The sequence below is a fragment of the Anoplopoma fimbria genome, chromosome 14 (genome assembly GCF_027596085.1).
Source record: "Anoplopoma fimbria isolate UVic2021 breed Golden Eagle Sablefish chromosome 14, Afim_UVic_2022, whole genome shotgun sequence".
Taxonomy (NCBI): domain Eukaryota; kingdom Metazoa; phylum Chordata; class Actinopteri; order Perciformes; family Anoplopomatidae; genus Anoplopoma; species Anoplopoma fimbria.
This window is the reverse complement of record NC_072462.1, coordinates 20,754,677-20,771,639: the sequence shown is the minus strand read 5'-3', so window position 1 is coordinate 20,771,639 and position 16,963 is coordinate 20,754,677. Positions and strand designations below refer to the sequence as shown.

The 16,963-nt window shown below is 39.6% G+C and overlaps 3 protein-coding genes across 3 annotated transcripts; 1 reads left to right on the top strand and 2 right to left on the bottom strand.

The window, feature by feature from the left end:
* Window positions 1-2,281: 2,281 nt before the first annotated feature.
* LOC129102040 (tripartite motif-containing protein 16-like) lies at window positions 2,282-4,416 on the top strand. Its single transcript, XM_054611973.1, has one exon. The coding sequence runs from the start codon at window positions 2,294-2,296 to the stop codon at window positions 3,764-3,766; it is 1,473 nt and encodes a 490-aa protein (XP_054467948.1). The 5' UTR covers window positions 2,282-2,293; the 3' UTR covers window positions 3,767-4,416.
* A 1,483-nt stretch (window positions 4,417-5,899) lies between these two features.
* Window positions 5,900-9,038, bottom strand: brcc3 (BRCA1/BRCA2-containing complex, subunit 3). Its single transcript, XM_054611976.1, has 2 exons — window positions 8,552-9,038; window positions 5,900-7,388 (listed from the first exon to the last, which is right to left on the bottom strand). Exons 1-2 carry the CDS (start codon window positions 8,990-8,992, stop codon window positions 7,047-7,049), a joined length of 783 nt encoding a protein of 260 aa, XP_054467951.1. The 5' UTR covers window positions 8,993-9,038; the 3' UTR covers window positions 5,900-7,046.
* Window positions 9,039-9,975: 937 nt separating this feature from the next.
* On the bottom strand, window positions 9,976-12,392 carry LOC129102039 (tripartite motif-containing protein 16-like). Its single transcript, XM_054611971.1, has one exon. The coding sequence runs from the start codon at window positions 12,208-12,210 to the stop codon at window positions 10,543-10,545; it is 1,668 nt and encodes a 555-aa protein (XP_054467946.1). The 5' UTR covers window positions 12,211-12,392; the 3' UTR covers window positions 9,976-10,542.
* Between the last annotated feature and the right edge of the window lie 4,571 nt (window positions 12,393-16,963).

Genomic DNA, 16,963 nt, shown 5'->3' with positions numbered 1-16,963 from the left:
GCCTACAATCTAAATGTTCCAATTTACACACACATTTAACACAATAATGGGTATTTGTAATCCAGCACTCTTAATGATTTAGGTCCTTCCTAACATTTTCCCTTCCTATACGATCCCTCTTTGGGGCTTAATTGACAGTTTATTTATAACTTCCCCTCCTATGTGGATGGCTTTCAGCTCTACTGTATGTTGTTATCAACCTTATTGCTCACTCAGAGCTGTCCGTTTTAGTCATACAGTAAGCCTACCTTTAAGTCTGACTGTATACTACTACAGTGTTCTGTGTTAGTTCTGCAGTTAAACGTGAAACGGAATGGCCCTCTTACCTTTGTAACAGTTAGATCACAGAAAGAAATGATTATGAAATAATAGTCAGTCCCATGATCTAATGTTTTTTTCTTTATTGGTTGTGTGCACTTCCCATGTTAAAATTAAAGTTAAAACGAGTCAACAGATAGAAATACCTAGTCAGATGGGAGGTGACTGTACAGGGTACAGGTTACAGTTGGTATCCTCCAAAAAAGTCATATTACAGACACCCTAAAACGAGTCTTTGTACAATCAGAATTTGATCCATTTGGTCAATTCCATTTTTTGGCCGCTCAACCGGAGGAAATGGCTAATACACATTCTCTCAACCCGCTCGATCAGACAAGGTTGTGTTTGAAAAAGTATATTAACGCACTGCATACTACATACTCATGTATGTACTGCATACTGCCTGTGCCCTTCTAAATTAATAATTAACTATAGCATTACCAGCAGGCTGTCAATCTCTATAAACAGATTCTGCAGTCAAACGCTGGATCTTTAGTCAACAGGACTTTTTGGCATTGGAGGCATGGAAGCGCATCTGGAACCCCAGGAATATAACCCATTTACCTCAAGAGGCTTATCCTCATCATACCGGCAGCCAAGGGTTCAGGGATTGCACTGACGATTGGCTGTATCTATGACGACGTTACTGGTCCCAACTACAGTTTAATCAAAATGATCACAAATGTAAATCAACATGACCTCTTCCACTCAGATACATTTTTTCCTGCATTATTTAAGGACAAATTAAAATGATTTTATATCGTAGTGTTAAATGTGTATTATTTTAATTATATATATCATTTGTGAGCTCCTGTATTCTTTTTCTTCTTAACCATTCCTAAATGTCACCTACCATCATTCATATTTTCTTAATTAACCAATCATTACTTAAACCGTCTGAAAAGCCTTTATGCATTTTAGAACGGTTTAGTATGTCCAGTAAAGTTTTTTCTCATTCTCAGAAATTCTTTGGAATCTAATAGCTATACATCCCTGAATTTCTCCCATACACAAAATCCAGTTAGAATGCACAACTGTACATACACATTTTTTTATGTCATACTAAGTTTAATAGTATTCTAGTATCATTCACATCCCTGTTTGGTACACACAACTTGGATTGAGAAAGGCCATTTCCACAATGCCTTGTTGAAACCACTCCTTAAATTGTTCTCGCCAATCATGCAACAACCCTTTCATTGCTCAATCATAATGCCCTGAGGCTAAATGTGGTTGTGAAATATCTTGAGAGAACCTGGTCAAGTCAAGCCCTGTTCCACCCTACATCTTATGCAATGTTTGTGACACCTCCTAGTATTGCAACATATTATGTCATATACATTGAATGTGTTGTATCTCTGTTATGCTGTTCATTCTGTACATTCTGTCCATCCTGGAGAAGGATCCCTCCTCTGTCGTTCTCCCAGAGGTTTCTTCCTTTTTTCTCCCTGTTAAAGGGGTTTTTAGGGGAGTTTTTCCTGTGAATGTGAGGGAAGGACAGAGGATGTCGCATGTGCACAGATTGTAAAGCCCTCTGAGGCAAATTTGTAATTTGTGATTCTGGGCTATACAAAATAAACTGAATTGAATTGAAAAAATATTTTAAAACATTAGCATGTGAAAAAAAAACTTGGGTGAGGCACTTCTTAGGGAGATCACTCTCCTTAAGACAGCGAAAGCTGCAAAAGTAGCCGTAGGTAAAAATGTTAATTACAAACATACATTTTAAGTTGCAAAAGCAATAAGAAAACACAAATGAATAATTCATATATAAATTCTTCAATAAGTTGAAAAAAATGATATTTCTTTGTATCACATAATGTTCATGTAGTTAACAGGAGTAACAAGTTCAAACTAGATAAAGGGGAAGAACACACCCCAGTTGTTCCTAACCCCTCCTCTTTCTGGGGTGAGGCAATACTTAAACCCATTTCCTCTTCCCTTCAGACCGAGGCCTGTGCTGGAGAAAAACACCATGTCGGCAGATTTAGTGGAGGAACAGAGGGAAATGGAGCCCCAAGTTGCTCCTGCTGATCCCTGCTATGCCGGACCTGAAGATGTGGGATGTGATGTCTGCCCCGGGAGAAAACGGAAAGCTCTCAAGTCCTGTCTGCAGTGTCGGGTCTCTTACTGTGAGCAGCACATCCAGCAACACTATGAAGCCCCATCAAAGAAACACAAGCTGGTGGAAGCTGCAAAGCTTCAGGAAAACATCTGTACCCAACATAATGAGGTGAAGAACATTTTCTGTCTGAATGATCAGCAATGTCTCTGTGTTTCCTGCTTAATGAATGAACATAAAGGCCACAACACAGTGTTAGTCTCAATAGAAATTACTGAAAAGCAGAGAAAGCTCGGAACACAGCGACAAGAAATCCAGCAGATTATCCAGAGCAAAGCAGAGGCTGTGAAGACCCTTAAGAAGGAGGTGGAGGCTATCAATCACTCCGCTGATAGGGCAGTGGAGGACAGTGAGAAGATGTCTACTGAGCTGATTCATCTCATTGAGAAAAGGAGCTCCGATGTGAAAAGTAAGATCAGATCCCAGCAGGAAATTGAAGTGAGTCGGGCCGAAGAGCTTCAAAAGAAGCTGCAGCAGGAGATCACTGATCTGAGGAAGAGAGACGCTGAGCTGGAGAAGCTGTCAACCACAGAGGATCAAGCCCAGTTTCTGCACAATTACGCCTCGCTGTCACCTCTCCCTAAATCTACCGCCTTACCCTGCTTCAATACACATCCTTTGCAACACTTTGAGGATGTGACTGCATTTGTGTCCGAGGCCAGAAAGAAACTAAAGAGAAGCTGTATTAAAGAATTGAACAACATCTCTATGGCAGTGACTGAAGTGGATGTTTTACTGCCACAAGACCCCAAGACGAGAGCTGAACTGTTACAATATGCAGATTGCGTTAATGAATTAAAACTGGATCCAAACACAGTGAGCATGCAGATGTCATTATCTGAAGGGAACAGAAAAGCAACAAGTACGAAAGATCAACAGGTGTACACTGATAACGCGGACAGATTCATGAACAGGTCTCAGGCTCTGTGTGAAACAAGTCTGGCTGGGCGTCATTACTGGGAAGTGGAGTGGAGTGGCTTAGGAGTGTCAGTAGCAGTTGCATACAAGGATATTGCCAGAACAGGAGATATAAGTAGATTTGGTGAGAATGACATGTCTTGGGCAATAGAGTGTGTGGCCAAAGATTTTCATATAATTTATACTTACAAACATAACAGTAACATTATAAAACAAACCATTCCAAACCCTAAGTCCTACAAAGTAGGAGTGTTCCTGGATCACAAGGCAGGTATCCTTTGTTTTTACACCATCTCTGAAACTATCACTCTCCTTCACAAAGTCCAGACCACATTCAGTCAGGAACTCTATGCTGGACTTGGTGTTTATTATAAAGGATCTACAGCTGAGTTTTGTGACGTCAAGTAGACAAAGAGCAAGAGTGGATTTTTCCCTCAGACAGAGAGGGCTTTGGCAAATTAGATAGAGGTTGAGTCTAAGTTATGACAGCTCATTTAGTAATGCAACATTAATTGATATTCAACCGTGTGTGGTGTATTTAGTCCTATTCGTTCTATAATTGTATTGTTGCTGTAATATTTTCTGCTCTGGCTGTGAAGTCTCCTTTTTTTAATCAGAACTGATGAATAGTTGATTATGTGTTTATTTTCCCACAATACAGTGTATTCAGAAAAGTGTACTTAAGTTTTAATGGCTATTCTGATTCATCATTGGATTTTTGCAGATTGGATTGCTGACATACTTAGCATATAGTTTTTGTGTATAAAGTGAATACGTAGATGGAAAGATAAAGATTGAGTCCTTTAAAATAATTTTATGATTGAATATGTGAAGTTCATAAGAAGCATTACAGATAAGAAGATTTACAGCTACATGTTTCAACAGAGTGCTCAGTAAATAGATCAAAAGACTTTTACAGGTACTGTCTAATGGTAACAAAGTTTTACATGACACTGATAAAATAAAAAAGAATTCAAAGAATACTTGTAAAAAGAAATACTGTAAAATTGTAACATTTTGTGCATTGTATATGGTGCTGCTGTTTGCTGATTGGATGTGTGAAGTCAAACAGTCAATAAAGTATTTGCTTGTTTGTTCAATGCCTCGTTGACGTCAATCTGCCGACTGTTGTCAAGGCCACATTCCCTAAAGATAATGTCAAGTTTCTTTTATCTCTGAGAATATTGTGTTATTGGGGTTGGAAGGGAGGGTTTTCGTGAAAGTGTGTTCTGTTTATTAAAAATGAAGCCAATACACATAGTATGGAAAAAGGTAGGCCTAAATGTAAATTACACAGGTGTCATATTTAAATGGCTACAGCTTAATTTTTTAACAGATAACCGCAGTAGGTTGATTAATAAGGAAAAGGCTAGATTACCTTGTGCCCTTTGGGGGAAAAACACTACTGCTGATCAGTGTTGGACTGTTAGTTAAACAAAAAAAGCATGTTTAAGAAAACAATTATACGGAATAGGTCTTTTTCACAGGAGATATTTTGACTTGTCATAGTAGTAAAAGCACACATGCATAATAGTATGGCTTACTGGAAAAGAACACACCCATCGTAAATATAATTCATTAAATCCATGGATTTAATTATTACAATGGGTGTGTTCTATATTTACACAAAGTAACACAGAACACATATAATTAAATCAATGGATTTAATTATATGTGTTCTTTTCCAGTAAGCCATACTATTATGCTTGTGTGCCAGCACGCACAATACAAGGAGCCTGTAAACTAAACAGCTAAATGGAATTCAGCCATCATTAATTCACACCTGTGCTTTCCTTCTGTGACTTTTCTTTTGTGAAATTGTGACGGCAATTTCCCCCTAATTTCTGACATTAGACTAAACCAGGGGGTTTCAGTGTTGCTATAGATTCAATTAGCAACACTGTGGAATACAATCATGTTTTTGCCTATATTTGTTTCTATTTTGGCCAATTAGCACCATTAAAATTATCAAAAATTTGCTATTAGCAGTCCCTGTTTGCATTGTTCCCATATATGTAGACTACTATCACTGGATTACTTTGAAAATAAAGAAGTCTTAAAACATGATCATTCTCAGGCAAGTTCTGGAGTTTTAACAAGCATCTTTGTCCTATAGGCACATTTATGGACATTTATTCGCAAAAAATATCAGGGATATTAATACCCTCGGTAAGCCATACTGAATAAAGATTTGGCTCAGTAACTAAACACTGCTGCTGAGTGTGAAAGAGACCTAGAAAAAAATGCTGTGAATCCAATTCATGGTCATTTTAAAACCAACTCCGTTAGAAAGCTGTTCTCAAATATTTAATATTTCCTTTTAAATAATAATAATTCCTGAAACAGTTTTGAAACCCAAAATGGAAACTTGTTTTCAGTTGTTATTATCACCTCGTTATTTTAGAACCAAAGTGAAGGGACAGTGAGGTCTGGGTGGGTCACAGTATAGTTACATCAGCTGTTTTATTTTACAGTATGCAGAAAAAAACATCACATGTTAGTGACACCTGAATAATGCTCCTTCACAGGAAGCTATCAGGCTTTACAAATCTGGGATAAAACAAGGCAGAAGAAAAAGACAAAGCAAGCAGAGTGAACAAATGTTGTTCACTCTCTTCTCTCTCACACACACACACACACACACACACACACACACACACACACACACACACACACACACACACACACAGTAACAGCTATTAGTCCTGGCTCAGTGTGTCCAGTTGGCTCTGATTCAGAGTGATAAAAACATGACCCAACTTAAGTTTAGTGTGTTTCTGATCATTAACCATAAATTACTTAATATTTCACACCACCAGCTTTCCATCGATAGCTGGTGGGATAACATTTTCCATCACATTATTTCAGCTAATTCAGAAAAAAATGAGGCCTAAACTAAAACTATATCTTTTAAGAGTTTATAACATTTTTTGTTTTTCTTTAACAAATAGAAGGTAACTTCTCAAATGACTCAAGAGTTTAACTTTCTCTTGTCACAAAAGAGCTGTACAAAATCTCATATCAGGGAGCTGTCTGGTCAAAAAAACAAGTATGCAAAATTACAAATCTGACCAGACTTTAGATAGCAGCTCTGGGGACTCCAGCTGAATCGATAAGTTGATTCATTGATCAGTTGATCGACAGAAGAAAACAACTGTGCAATCAATACATTTGAAAAAAGAAAAAGATTCCAAGCAAAATTGACCAAAATGTTCTGGTTCCAGCTTCTTAAATGGGAGGACTTGTAGAGTTTATGTTGTTTTATCATTGTAAATAGTTATATAATAGTAAAAATAATAAATTTGTTTATGTTCGGAGAAGACCTTCTCTTGGACATTTCTCATACATTATACTGACCAAATGATTAATCGAGGAAGTGAGAAAATAGTTGGCAGTTTATTTGTTAATGAAAGCATTCTTTAGATGCAGCCACACAATACATTTGAACAAGAATTCCCCTAAATATAATAAATGTAATTAAATAGCCATTTGAATAAGGATATTTCTCATCAAGAACAAGCAGTCAAGACAACGATGCCAGTTTTCGATTCTTCTGAGTATGGTACAAAACGGTGAAGAACCTAAAGCAACAAAACCAGGAGGTCCGTTTCCAACAACAACAACAACAACAACAACAACAACAACAACAACAGATACCAGTCTCAACCCCCCCCCCTGTCCTCCAGGCTCACATAGCAGCCAGCTCCTGCAGCAGCCTCTCCTTCTCCTGCCGCAGCTCCACGATGCTCTGCTGGTTCTGCTCCAGACGGTCCTCCAGCCACTGCAGCAGCGGCCCGCTCACCGCAGACATCTGGCTGCACAGGTTCTTGGTGAACACCGAGCCGTTGTGGATCTTGGTGACCGGGTCCAGGTGCGCCAGGCTGTGGATCTTGCGGTACGTGTCCTGCTCCTCCTGGCACAGGATCCGCGGCAGCTCCACGGCAGACTCCAGGCACACCTTACCGATGGCATCGCGGGGCACCACATGGATGGGGATCTCCACCCGCTCGTACTCGGAGCCCTTCTGCGCCTGTGTAATGGAAAATTATATTAGTGTATGTTGGAAGTATATAGTGTAAAGGTTTTGAATGAAATGTACTATGATGTGAAGATTTTACTCTAAAGGTTTTGAATGAAATGTACTATGATGTGTATTCTAAAGGTGGAGAACCTCGTCTCTCTGTATGTTAAGTTACACTGTGTGGAGACGCTCCTTATGTCCTGTCATTCATGCCCCCACCTTTTGACCCTCTCACACCTTGGTCCTTCCTCCAAACCTGAGACTCATACCCACCTTTTGGTCTTCTTCCTCTCCTTTGTTCTTCATACCCCCCCTCCTTCACCCATTCATTGTCAGGAGATGCTAACTCAGAACTGAGCCTGGCCACCCCGGCTCCCATATATACAGGGGTGAGTTCAGTACTTTGCAGGCTCCCGGTGACCCTGTAAACTTCTGGCTCTTTCATGCAAAGAAATAAAATACCGCAAGGACATTTCATTTGTCATTTGATCATTATTTCAACGCTCATTGGGACTCATCTCGGGACATAGATAGTACTAGTACAAATTGGGTATTAGTAAATTAAATTGAAGTTCTGGAAAAACTTCTCCACTACGCCACAGCCGCTTGGAGAGCAAGGTAGTTCTCCAATCAGAGGGTCGGTGGTTCGATACCCAGCTTCGGCAGTCGATGTGTCCTTGGGCAAGACACTTAACCCAAGTTGCTCCTGAAGGCTTGCCATCGGTGTGGACTGGATGATGAATGTTAGTTAGAGTCTGATGGTGGCACCTTGATGGTAGCCTGTCATCAGTGTGTGAATGGGTGAATGATATGTAACATACTACTGACTGTAAGTCGCTTTGGATAAAAGCATCTGTTAAATGACTGTAATGTAATGTAATGTAATGGATGGAAACAATGCTAATAACTCTTGTCGAGATTACATTGGGGGCGGCTGTGGCGTAGTGGAGAGCAAGGTAGTTCTCCAATCAGAAGGTCGGTGGTTCGATACCCGGCTTCAGCAGTTGTTGCTCCTGAAGGCTTGCCATCGGTGTGGACTGGATGATGAATGTTAGTTAGAGTCTGATGGTGGCACCTTGATGGTAGCCTGTCATCAGTGTGTGAATGGGTGAATGATATGTAATATACTACTGACTGTAATGTAATGTAATGTAATGTAACTTCCACCACACCTGCACCGACTGGAAGCAGGTGTAGAGCACCCGGCCCGTCTTGGTGTTCTTGTCCTCTATGAAGCAGGAGAAGATGAGTCCCACGAAGCACTGGTCCAGCATCTGGTACATGGCCTGGGTCCTCACGTCGACGTGGGAGGGCCACACGGTGATGTGTGGGTGGGAGTGGTACCAGCCGACCACACGCATGGGTCTGCCGGTCATGTCTGCCAGCCGCTCCGCCTCCGTGGAGGCTGCCGACAGCTGCTCCGGGGAGATCTCCACCCGGTCCTTCCTCTTGTCCGAGCGGCGGAGGATGATGACGGAGTAGATGTGGACGATCCGGGTGACCTCCACCTCTCCGATACACAACCCCATCACCTCCTCCTTCTCCGTGCTGAGGGCGTGATTCATACACACCAAAAAGGCGTCCGACTCCAGGTGAACGGCGCTCACGGCCATGACGAAAACATCAACACGGAAGCAAGCGTTTCACTTCCGTGTTCTGAAGTGCAGCACAGAAACATTCCGTGTTGGTGCAGAAGGCTCTTCTATCGACCGAAGGTTCCGCTTCCCTCTCGAGTGTTGTAAAAATGGATTTTATGATATAAATAATATATTTAATAGACGTAATCTATTAACATTATGTGTTATTAATAACCTTTATCATGTTTCCCCCTGTGATTCAAATTTAATGCATTAATAAATAGGCATTGACTACATTCAATCAATATAAATAATAAGTATCAAAAGTACTTATTGGCTCAATATTATTATTAGGTGTTAAAATGAATAATGAAGAGGTAAAAAGTATAGAAGTACATTTTAGCACTTTAAAAAATGTACTTAAGGTACAACAAATCTTTAACTCACTGCACTCAGTTGCTTTCAGTTGTAATTTTCTTTTTTAATGCAATCCAATAATGAATCTCATGGCCCAAAAATGGATTTTATGATATAAATAATATATTTAATAGACGTAATCTATTAACATTATGTGTTATTAATAACCTTTATCATGTTTCCCCCTGTGCCCAAAAATGGATTTTATGATATAAATAATATGTTTAATAGACGTAATCTATTAACATTATGTGTTATTAATAACCTTTATCATTCAAATTTAATGCATTAATAAATAGGCAAATTTAATGCATTAATAAATAGGCATTGACTACATTCAATCAATATAAATAATAAGTCATCATAATAAGTATCTTAAAGTAGGTACAACAAATCTTTAACTCACTTGGCTCAATATTATTATTAGGTGTTAAAATGAATAATGAAGAGGTAAAAAGTATAGAAGTACATTTTAGCACTTTAAAAATGTACTTAAGGTACAACAAATCTTTAACTCACTGCACTCAGTTGCTTTCAGTTGTAATTTTCTTTTTTAATGCAATCCAATAATGAATCTCATGGCCAAGGAATCCAAATGGACAATAGTCAGTTTATTTGCAAAGTGCTTTTCATCATAGGTGTACACAATGATCATAAACCAAGTTTATGTAAAAAAATAAATCACAAAATATGTCTTCAATCAAAAGTAAAAGTGCAATTATTCACATAAAAAAGGAAAACTATTAGTGCAAATTCAAATACAGTGCAACTTTAAACAAAAATTCAGCTACATACTTTGTACCTGTGGCTAATACTTTTAGAATGTAGTAAAAAAAAGTTAGACTCTGCAAACATTGCAACAAGTCACACCTTTACTCTAACTGTGTCTTTCTGACTGACTATAAATGCAACCATAAATAATTGGTGATTTTTTCCCCCTTCATAATCAAAATGTGCCAGGACTAAACATCACTTAATCCAAATTTCATAAGCAGACATGGCAAAGAAAGACATCAACCAGATTAAGGTCGTGAGCCAAAAAAACATAATAATAATGTCTGATGAAATATGTATTTGCGTTGCCTTCTGTTTAGGCAATGGTTACACAATTATAGCTCACAGGTCTTTACACAAATAATAAATCACATTGTCATCCTCCTATCACCTTTCTACTCAAGCTTAGAGAACACAGCAGCAGACCCGTTTCCATGCGAAGCAAAAACACCAAGTCCCTGATAGTGTGGCTGAGTGAATCTGGTCTGGACTCTGTGGAGGAGGGTCATGGTTGCGGAGACGCTGTAGAAACACAGGATACCTGCCGTGTGGTCCAGGTACACTCCTACTCTGGAGGACTGAGGGCCTGGGATAAACGTTTTTAAACCGTTATGTCTGAACTCATAGCTGTTGCTGAAACACTCTAATGCCCAAGACTTGTCATCGTTTCCAAAACCACTTTCATATCCTGTTCTGCTGATATCCTTGTACGTGACGGCCACTGAAACTTCACATTCGCCCCTCTCCACCTCCCAGTAATGACGGCCGCTCACACACTCTCTACTCAGAACCTGAAACATGTCAGTAAATCTGTCCTGATGACTTGAATATAACTGTTTTTCACTCGTCACTGTTGCTTTTCTGTTCCCTTCCGACAATAACAGCCGTGCATTTGCTGTGTTTGGATCCAGTGTGATTTGACATGAATATTGTAAGAATGCAGCTCTGGTCTTAGGCTCTGGTTGTGGCGGTACAACATCCACCTCAGGCACTGAGATCTTGGTCCACACATTGCTCAGAATGTCTTGTAGCTTTTCTCTGGCCTCTGACACAACCTCCGTCACATCCTCAAAGTAGTGCAGAGGGCGGATATTGTTGCTGGGCGAGGCTTGGGCTTCACTAACACCTGTCAGTGAGAGGTAGTTTTGTAGAAACTGGGCATGGTCCTCTGTGCTTGTGAGCTGCTTCAGCTCGGTGTCTCTCCTCCTCAGTTCGGTGATCTCCCGCTGCAGCTTCTCCTGAAGCTCCATAACTCGACTGACTTCGGTTTTCTGCCGGGATCTTATCTGCTGCTTCACATCAGAGCTTCTGCTCTTGCAAAGACGGCCCAGCTGAGTGAAGATTTTCTCGCTGTTCTTCACAACCTCATCAGCGGAGCAATTGATAGCCTCCACTTCCTGCTGAAGCGCCTTCACGTCTTTCTCTCGGCTCTGGATTCTCTGTTGGATCCTTTGACGACTTGTTCCGAGCTCTCCCTGCCTCTCAGTCCTTTCAGTTGAGGCTAAGACTGTGTCGTGGTCTTTATGTTCATCCAAGCAGATAATACAGATACACCGCTGATCAGTGCGGCAGAAAATCTTCATTATCTCACCATGATGAAAGCAGATGTTCTCCTGGAGCTTCTTGGAAGGGTAGACCAGTTTGTGCTTTTCAAAGGCAGGAGACTCATAGTGAGGCTGGATGTGCTGCTCACAGTAAGAGACCAGACACTGCAGACAGGACTTGAAGGCTCTCAGCTTTCTCCCAGTGCAGAAATCACATCCAACATCTTCAGGTCCGGCATAGCAGGGATCAGCCAGAGCAACTTGGAGTCCCGTCTTCCTCAGTTCCTCCACTAAATCTGCCAACATGGTGTTTTTCACCAGCACAGGTCTCGGTCTAAAGGTCTGCCTGCACTGAGGACAGCTGTGGTTTTCCTTCTGATCCTCCTCATCCCAGTGGCTTTTAATACAGCTCATACAGTAGCTGTGCCCACAGGGAATAGTCACTGGATCCTTCAGTAGATCCAGACAGATGGAACAGCAGAGTTTTTTCCGATCCATCAAATTTAGTTGCTGCGCCATTTCACCCCATGAGACATGGAATGTAAAATAGTTTCACTTTCTCATATAAGATAAGAACTGAGAAGTGTTCCAAACCGAAGCTTAGTTCCCTTTCCTCATGTCTGCTTGCTGATCTGCAGTGAATGGGGCTTCACTTTACAACATGTTCGTTACACTCAACTGTACACTGTCAGATCTGCGAAAGAGGCAGGAAGCAGGAAATATCTGGACAGTTGGGACTGGCTGTGTTGGACAGCCAGAAGAGGGGGAGGGGTTATTGGGCTCACAATCATTCCAGGAAGAGGAGCAGTTTCAGTGAGGCAGCGTGTGTTTATGTGAAGGGCAGAAGGGCCATAACAAGTAGTCCAAGACAACACATTCTGCTAAAAGTAGGGTACACAGTTAACAGTATCACAATAAAACACAATTACAAATTATTAAATTCTTGTAAACCCAGTCAGACACATTTCCCATTAAAATGTGCCTGTACTGTTTTGGCTTAGGGAATTATTTACCCATTAGAGTGCAAAGGACTTTTACACTGGATGCTGATTGACCAATCAAAGAGCACCACTTCATACTTTGTTTTTTTCCCTGTTTTATTAAAGGCGTTGTCCTTGCAACCTCTCAGCAAAAGTGTAAATGTCAGGGCTATTTTCAACTACTCGTCTCCACTCCTGTTCTTCACTTTGGTTGTTTTTTCTTTTGTCCTGTCTGTTTTTCACCAGCAGAGGCCCACCTTGGGTTAATATTCATTCAGTGCCAGTTATTGTCCTCATCTGTTCTCCTCAGTTTGTGTAGTTCATTGGTTTTCTTATGCAGCTCAGTAACTAACTCTCTGTTATTTATCTTGATGTTGTCTGTCCAATACTTTGGTTTGTGATCTTCAAAACGAATGACTTCCCATCAGCCTCAGCTTTAGTGCTATTTAGCAAATGCTAGCATGCTAACACACTAAACTAAGATGGTGACTATAGTAACCATAGTCGCTAAACATCAGCATGTTAGCAATGTCATTGTCAATGTGTTAGCATGGTGTCTTTTAGCATTTTCTTTAAGCTATATTCTGAATATAGCCTCATAGAACTCCAAGCATGGCTGCACACTCATAGTCCCATAGGTTGATTTCATTTACAGTCTCTGATATTCAGTATGACTGAAGGCTGCTGCTTGGCAACTGGTTGACACAACACCTATGCATACTCTGGCTGTGCAACAGTTGTCATGCACAGGAAGATGATCCTTTAAGGAGTAGCCTGCAAATGCATCAGTCTTCCATTGGTAACTCCCATGTAGACAATGTTGTTGTGTTGTGTAGACATGAAATTAAAGGAAAAACTAATTCAGCCAAGCCCAAAGGATATGCGGGGCGGCTGTGGTGTAGTGGAGAGCAAGGTAGTTCTCCAATCAGAGGGTCGGTGGTTCGATACCCGGCTTCGGCAGTCGATGTGTCGTTGGGCAAGACACTTAACCCCAAGTTGCTCCCGAAGGCTTGCCATCAGTGTGGACTGGATGTTGCATGAATGTTAGTTAGAGTCTGATGGTGGCACCTTGCATGGTAGCCTGTCATCAGTGTGTGAATGGGTGAATGATATGTAACATACTACTGATTGTAAGTCGCTTTGGATAAAAGCGTCTAAATGACTGTAATGTAAAATGACAAATGCATCAGTCTTCCATTGTAAATGTAGACAATGTACATGAAATTAAAGGAAAAATATGACAAAGGATATGTAGGATATGACACAAAAAGGCAGTTTGTGCAGGACATGTGAGAAGTGAAAGTATTTGCCATTTAAATATGTTGTGAGGCAAAGCTGGATGTTACATTCAGGGTCCGTGACAGAAGTTGTAACCTTATAGTTTACAAAATTCATACATTTGCAGGTTCTCCAGTTCTTCTTCTGTCCACTATCTTTTAAAAAAATCTTATTCAACAAGAGGCCCTGAAAAATCTGCCAGAGAAACATGACACGCTGGATCCACTCTCATGTCTCCATGGCAACAGGTTGTGGTGGAGAAACTTTGATCCTGAAAGCCACACATGCATGATCAAATGTGAATTCACTCAAGCATGCCTACATCACACACACACACACACACACACACACACACACACACACACACACACACACACACACACACACACACACACACACACACAGCAAAGGAAGCCCATTTAGAAGGTATCGTTCAAAATGTAATTGACATTTGTGAAAGAAAACAGTAGATAGTGTGTAAGGCGCTACATAGAAACAAACCTAGATGGACACAACAGTTCTTGTCCCACAGTAATAATAATCAGTAGCAGTAACACACTCAATACACAATAAACAACACAACAAAATGTTTTAAAAATAAGGCAGTTGATATTCTATTTTAATCATATTGTCAATAGATCCCACGAAAAGGAAAGAATCAACAATGAAGGTTTGTCTCTTGATACTTTCTGTCTTCCCCGTCTCAGCAACAGGCCCATTTATTCCAACTGAAGATAAAAAGTGTCTTAAATATATATTTTTTATTATTTTTAAACTCAGTCATTTTCTAAAACATCAGGGCGCTGTCGTTGTTATCAAACCCTGCTCAAGGATATTGCAAGGACTAAATTGTGTATTTGTTAGGGACTATTTTCAACCGTGGACTAATCCACATTTAGTGCTCTAGAGAGCATTTCGAGAAACAGGACAGTGTATGTGGGATTGAGTCAAAATAAACTGCTGGGTGTGTGTCAGCCAGAGCAGCAGTGTGGCTTCCTGATGTGTTTCACGACAACAATTGAGCTTTATGGCACAGAACAATAAGAATTATCAGGCTTTGGGGACACAAACAATACCTGTTAGTAGGATTAGTTCATTGTTGTTTTTTCCATGGCATTTGTTGACAGTAATAAAAACATATGATATCACTAGCCTTATCCTTTAATTATTTTATTTAATTCACTCCACAAAACTTCAACCAAACTGTATAAATGCTCTATTTAGTTAATGCTAAGTTCTTTGTGGTATATTGTAACCCTGCTATTCTTTAGCTCTGTTATTTTGCATTTCATCCTGTTATTCTGTTATTCAATATCCCAGGTACCCTTGCTACTTTGTAGCTGGACTGTGATTATGTTTGGTCTTGATTTTAATTGAAGACTATTACTTATGTCTACTCTTTGCATACAATGCTGACGGAGGGCACTAAAGGTATGGGGGAAGTGTACTGAAATGGCTGAGGTATTCATCTTCCAATGTGTGAAATAGTAATCAGTGGTTTTCTCTGAAAAAAAATACTGTGAGATACTTCATTCATTTATTCACAATGAGTATTTGCTATTATCAAGCAGTAATATAAAAATGTATCTTTAAGTTTCCTAGCAAACCTACCTCTAGTGAACGGGTCATTGGATCATGTGGCACACTTTTTTTTTTATTATTATAAATATTTTCTTATTGTTTATGTCCTCATTTGTTTCAGTGTAAACTTGCTTTTAACCTCAGTTTGGTTGATCTTTTTTTTTTTTTATACGATATGATCAAATGCATGTTAAAAAAGGCCTTTGATATTTTCATAATGAATACAGGATACATAGATCACACATCAGCATATTTGACCATTTAATTCACAGCATTTAATTCATTTTGGTGTTGATGACTCAGGTCTCTGAAAATGTATATCTATGTTTTTTAATTGGATGAACAGATTTGGTGTAAAAGTAATACTGTGTGATTAACTGCAAACAGCTTCACTGTGGAGTTTTCTTTTTAAAGAGCATCATTTTATTTACTGAAGCATTAAATAACACAATCTCTTTTAGTTCATTTCCTTTCTAATCTTTCCTCCTTTTTGTCATGTAAAATATCAGTATTGTTTGGGTTTCCACCTGTTGAACATTTAGGGCACAGTGAATGGGGAAGTAAATTGCAGGCGCTAGGACCCTGTGGGTTCACATCTTTTCAGGTTACACACACGATGCTGCCTTCAAAAGCAGCAGAAATATCAGCTTTCCATTTCGTATGTGTGGTGGCATCTAATTATGGTGAATTGTGAGTGCTCAATAATCAATCAATCAATTAAAAATAAATCAGCCATTGCATCTCTAAAAAATGACAATTATTTTTTAATGGTTTGTGTAAAGTTTACAAAACAAGACTGCTTGGTCATTTGACATCAGTTATGCTGTTTAGCATTTGATTTATGAAAGATATGTGGTGTTTCATTTCTAAATAGAACCTCACATACATACAAACAAGTCCAGCAAGGGAGACTAATTAAAAGGAATAGTTCCACATTTTGAGATGTATTATTATTATTATTCAGTTATTTGGTGGTAAAAGGGGTGCCAAAAATACTCATAAATGTTCAAATGAAAATCAAATCTCCCATTAACATATCAATGCCACCAAGTGCTGCAGAATCAAGGCCTAGAGCAGTCTGTAACACTCCCATCCAGACCATCCGGCAAAAGATCCACACTGACGTTCTCACTCAAAAGTAATTCATTCGAAACTATTCAAAATATTATAGAAAACCTGCACTTTGTGTTTTCCTATTGCAGTGCTAATTGTAACACAGACCTAAACTGTGTATTGTTAGTTGTATGTACAATTTAAATGAATATCGGATCACAAACCCTGGTTAGGACAGCCATAAGTGGAAGAATACCTGACACAGTCCATCATAAACCTGTATACTGTTTGAATCATACAGGGATATTAATCACCATGCTATGTTCCATATCATATCCCAAACATTGGATAAGACATAAGTAAAATTCAAAGTAAATATA

Bases quoted from the DNA above. Each gene is read 5' to 3' on its own strand.
- LOC129102040 (XM_054611973.1), top strand. From the start codon at position 2,294: ATGTCGGCAGATTTAGTGGAGGAACAGAGGGAAATGGAGCCCCAAGTT.
- brcc3 (XM_054611976.1), bottom strand. From the start codon at position 8,992: ATGGCCGTGAGCGCCGTTCACCTGGAGTCGGACGCCTTTTTGGTGTGT. The intron at 7,389-8,551 runs GTGTGGTGGAAG...TCCATTACACAG, and splicing joins CCTGCTTCCAGTCGGTGCAG to GCGCAGAAGGGCTCCGAGTA.
- LOC129102039 (XM_054611971.1), bottom strand. From the start codon at position 12,210: ATGGCGCAGCAACTAAATTTGATGGATCGGAAAAAACTCTGCTGTTCC.